The 4,289-nt window shown below is 36.6% G+C and overlaps 1 protein-coding gene across 1 annotated transcript; it reads right to left on the minus strand.

Moving 5' to 3' along the window:
- Window positions 1-3,135: 3,135 nt before the first annotated feature.
- On the minus strand, window positions 3,136-3,591 carry LOC145106839 (ethylene-responsive transcription factor ERF071-like). Its single transcript, XM_079043767.1, has one exon. It carries the CDS (start codon window positions 3,589-3,591, stop codon window positions 3,136-3,138), a length of 456 nt encoding a protein of 151 aa, XP_078899893.1.
- Window positions 3,592-4,289: the final 698 nt, after the last annotated feature.

Consider the following 4,289-nt stretch of genomic DNA (forward strand, 5'->3'; position numbering starts at 1 on the left):
ATTTTTCATCTTTAAATACCTTATATCATTAATTTATGGTGTTTCTGCATATAGCTACTGAAATTAAACATTATATGTTCCCAAATACATGATCTTAGAACTCATTTTGTTGATAAGTGGAATGGCAATCATAATAACATAAAGTAACTGTACAATTTCGTTTATCTTATGTATATGATGAATAGATGCTTTGTTTTAACTATGTTGATCATGATTATATTTCATGAGTTTTAATCAACACTAATAAAATTTGTTTTGAAATGCTTTTGTTCCTTTATTATCACATAACAAATTTGCTTACACATAGTTGGTTAGTCGTTAACGTTCAGATCTGAAGTTGTAACTTCAGACCTGAACTTTCTTTGGGCTATAAGTCCATAAAGCTTCCAGCTTTAGCAAGTATGAACCTCTCCTTAGGTGTAAAACTCCATTTCAAGCTTGGTTTTGACATTATAAGTCTTTAGAGCCTTGCATGTACGTAAAGTTTGCAACTTTACGTGATAAACATGCCTTGGGAAGATGTATCTGCAATATGGAACCTTAAAATGGCTTAAAAAGCATCTGAATGGATAATGGACTGAAGGGACTCGGCGAGTTACGTGGCCAACTCGGCGAGTCTGATGAAGATTCTCGTGCAAGGACTTCTGCATGGACTCGGCGAGTTAGTGGGGTGACTCGGCGAGTCAACTAGGGTTTTCCCGGCATTTGGACACGCATGAACTCGGCGAGTTGCAAGGAGACTCGACGAGTTAGTGGGGGGATTTCACGACTACTCGAGTTCTGGAAGGACTCGACGAGTCAGTGACTGCACTCGACGAGTCGAGTCAACATGGACTGTTGACCTAGACCGTTAACTTTGACTTTGACCAAGGGTTGACTAATTGACTTCTGGTGCATTTTGGGAAATTAGAAATTTATGAGCATGGTTCTATGGTGAATATAGGTGGTGGAGTTTATGGCAGTGATCCGAGAGTTTGAGCTTATCTTTCGAGTCGACAGTTGCGAGGTGAGTTTTCCTCACTATACTCAAGGGTCTAAGGCACCAAGGCCGGCCCTTTAGACTGTTATCTGAATATGTTATGCTAGTATGATATGTTAGATCGGTATCCTGGTAGATAGGATGGTATTATGTGGTACGTGGTGTGATCTGTTAGATCGGTATCCTGGTAGATAGGATGGTATTATGTGTTACGTGGTATGATACGTTAGATCGGTATCATGGTAGATAGGATGGTATTATGTGTTATGTGATATGATATGTTAGACCGGTTTGCTTGTCTATAGATTGTTATGTGATTATCTGTTATATGTGCACATGTTTGTTTGACGGTTGAGGCTTATCTGCTTTGTGCGAAAGCCAATAGACCTGGGCATTCCAACCTACTGGTTGTGGGTCGTGACTATTCCATCCCGTGGATGATTGGACTCATAATATGTGGGCATTCCAACCTGCTGGTTGTGGGCCTGGGGTATTCCATCCCGAGGATGATTGGACCCATAGTATGTTGGCATTCCAACCGGATGGTTGAGGGTCTGGGGTATTTCAACCCGATGGTTGACTAGATCCATAGTATGTTGTTTACGATTATATGTGTATTATTGTGTGTATGGGTATTTTGGGGGAACTCACTTAGCTCTCAGACTTACAGTTTCAGTTTATTGTTTCAGGTTCATCAGGGGACCGTGGCAAGGCAAAGGTGTGATCGTACTGCTCCTCACTTTTTATGACTTTGTTTCTGGGAGACTCTGATATAGACTGTTTTGAAAACGAATTTGTAACGACTGTTGGTTTTTATATGTTTTAAAAAGTTTAAATTTTGAATGATTTTTATGGGTGTTACATCATTCATGGTGTAGAATATTGTCATAGTAAAGGACTATATCACAAATATATGAAGATGTTGTCAATTTTTTCTTTTCTTTTCAAGTCGTCTTCAATTGATCCTTGTCATTTTTATTTCTTACTTTCCTTTCAGACCCTAAAAATATTTTTCTTAGATTCTCAAGGAAATTTAAAGATTTCAGATTTTGGACTTCAAATAATGTCACAAAAAAGAAAAAAACGTAAAAAAAAAGTTGAAATTATTAAAGAAACCCCGACGAACTCTAAAATTATATTTAAAAACAAGGGTTAATGCTAAAAAATGGCAACGTACTTTCATATTTATGGGTATTATAACATTCTGCTTTTAGTTTATTCTATTACAATAATGTAATTTTTTTTTCTTATTCACGCATCGTATTTTCGAAAATATGTCCAATTATAATAATTTATCTTAAATTTTATTTACTGTTATATTTGCCAAAAAAGACACCCACTAAATAGAAAGAAGAAGGGCCCCTGCTCCCCCACATTCTTCAACCAATAACTGACTTCCTATCAGATGAAGAAATAGAAACAAGAAGGGGGCGCCTACTCCCCCACACTCTTCAACCAATAACTAACTTTCTATCAGATGAAGAAATGGAAGGTCACAATTTAATCCTATATTGAAACCGAATCATTTGTTTTCTGGGAAACACTCAAATAGGAAGACTACTAGACATTAGAAAAACTAAGGTAGATTTGTTTTTTTTTATGCATTAATTATTGCATCACTTTTTAATTGTTATTGTTTTTTTTTTTTTTTGTGTCTTTATACTGTTTGGTTTTCTTCATCAAGACATCTTCTTGATGGTGAATGTTTACCGGAAGCTAGGTACAAAAATGTCAATTCTTATGTCAACCTGCTCTACCAAACAACTCCTGAGCATTTACATCATAATGATATTTGGTTTTTATGATTTAAAAGAACAAAACCCCACTTTAAAGAGTTTAAATTAATGCATCCTACTTTTATGTCTTTCTATTACAACATTATACCGGGTCACTTTTTTTGTCCCGTAATTTTTCTGCGATGCGTTATTACACAATACCAAAAAAAAAATGGTCTCGCCGGGATCACCTTCTAGTTAGATAATATCAACATACATTACTTTTCAAATAAAATAAATAAAATACAAACCGGCATATATAACAATTAAATCGAATGACATGCAAAATACATGTTTATATTACCTTTTTATTATACATAACCAATGTATATTAGCCACATTGTGTGTCCCATTTAAAATTTGTATCTTAGGTGTCATTTCCTAGTTGGCGTTTTCTGAGTACTCTTCCACCGGAAAATTTGTCTTCGCCCTGTTTCCTCTATACTGAATGTTGGCTACGTCGTAAGCTCTGGCAGCCTCTTCTGCAGTCTTGAAAGTCCCCAGCCACTTCCGCTCATGCGTTCCCGGAACCATTATCTCCGCCGCCCATTTCCTCGACGGCCGGAGACGAACTCCTCTGTAGACCTTCTTCGTTCTCTTTCCCGTCTCTTCACCACTACTGCCGGTGAACATTTGACACCCCAAACAGTGATCCGGGATTCGCATTCCACATTCGCCGCAGATTTCATGCTCCCCCGGCGACGGTTGACTCTGACGATTTCCGATTACATCACTGCTTGTGCTTGGAGTGGCGATGTTTCCATCGCAAATGACATGCCAGAGTGCTGAAACAATGGCGGAATTCTCGTCGTCGAAATTGATGGTCGGACTGTTCATTTTTTCATGAAGAAAGGGAAAAGTGGTTTCCGTGGCGCCATTATATAATTGTGATTTGCGGCGCTGCTGATGAACGTCGAAGGTCACGTTGAAATTTCATCAAACACCGAGGATATCTGCGGGAAGCCGAGGATTGATAGCAACATAAAGGTAGAACTCTGTCGTTTCCTAACTGCTATTTTATAAATTATAACCCCTTCTTCTTTGAAATGTTTTTCACTACAGTCCCTACAGTCTTAACTTTTAGATATATATATCATGAAAGTACCCGATGTTCCTTATAAGAACTACCCGATGTTCATACTAGTTGCTTCACGTGATCAATGGATCTATCAGCCAATTGACTTTGGTGGATCAAATATACAAAGTTGAAATCATTAATCTTAATATGAAACCCGTACATGAATTGGATGATAATTTTTTGGTCGTGGACTACAAGTCACATGTTTTAATTACTTTATTTTTTGTATGTTTAAATTGTTATGTTTTTAATGTTTTTGTTATTTATTTCATATTTCAATTAATGAAATTTTAATTGTCATCAAGATAAAATATTTTAAATAAAAAACATAGAATGACAAACCATTCCTCTTGTATGGCATACAATTAGAAATGATGATGTATAACACTCACAAGACAGATAATATGTCATGGTAAAATAACATCATTTTTTTAACAAGTCGTTACACTACAAAAGT

Source organism: Lactuca virosa, chromosome 4, assembly GCF_052849685.1.
Source record: "Lactuca virosa cultivar CGN04683 chromosome 4, Lactuca_virosa_CGN04683_v6, whole genome shotgun sequence".
NCBI classification, from domain to species: Eukaryota; Viridiplantae; Streptophyta; class Magnoliopsida; order Asterales; family Asteraceae; genus Lactuca; species Lactuca virosa.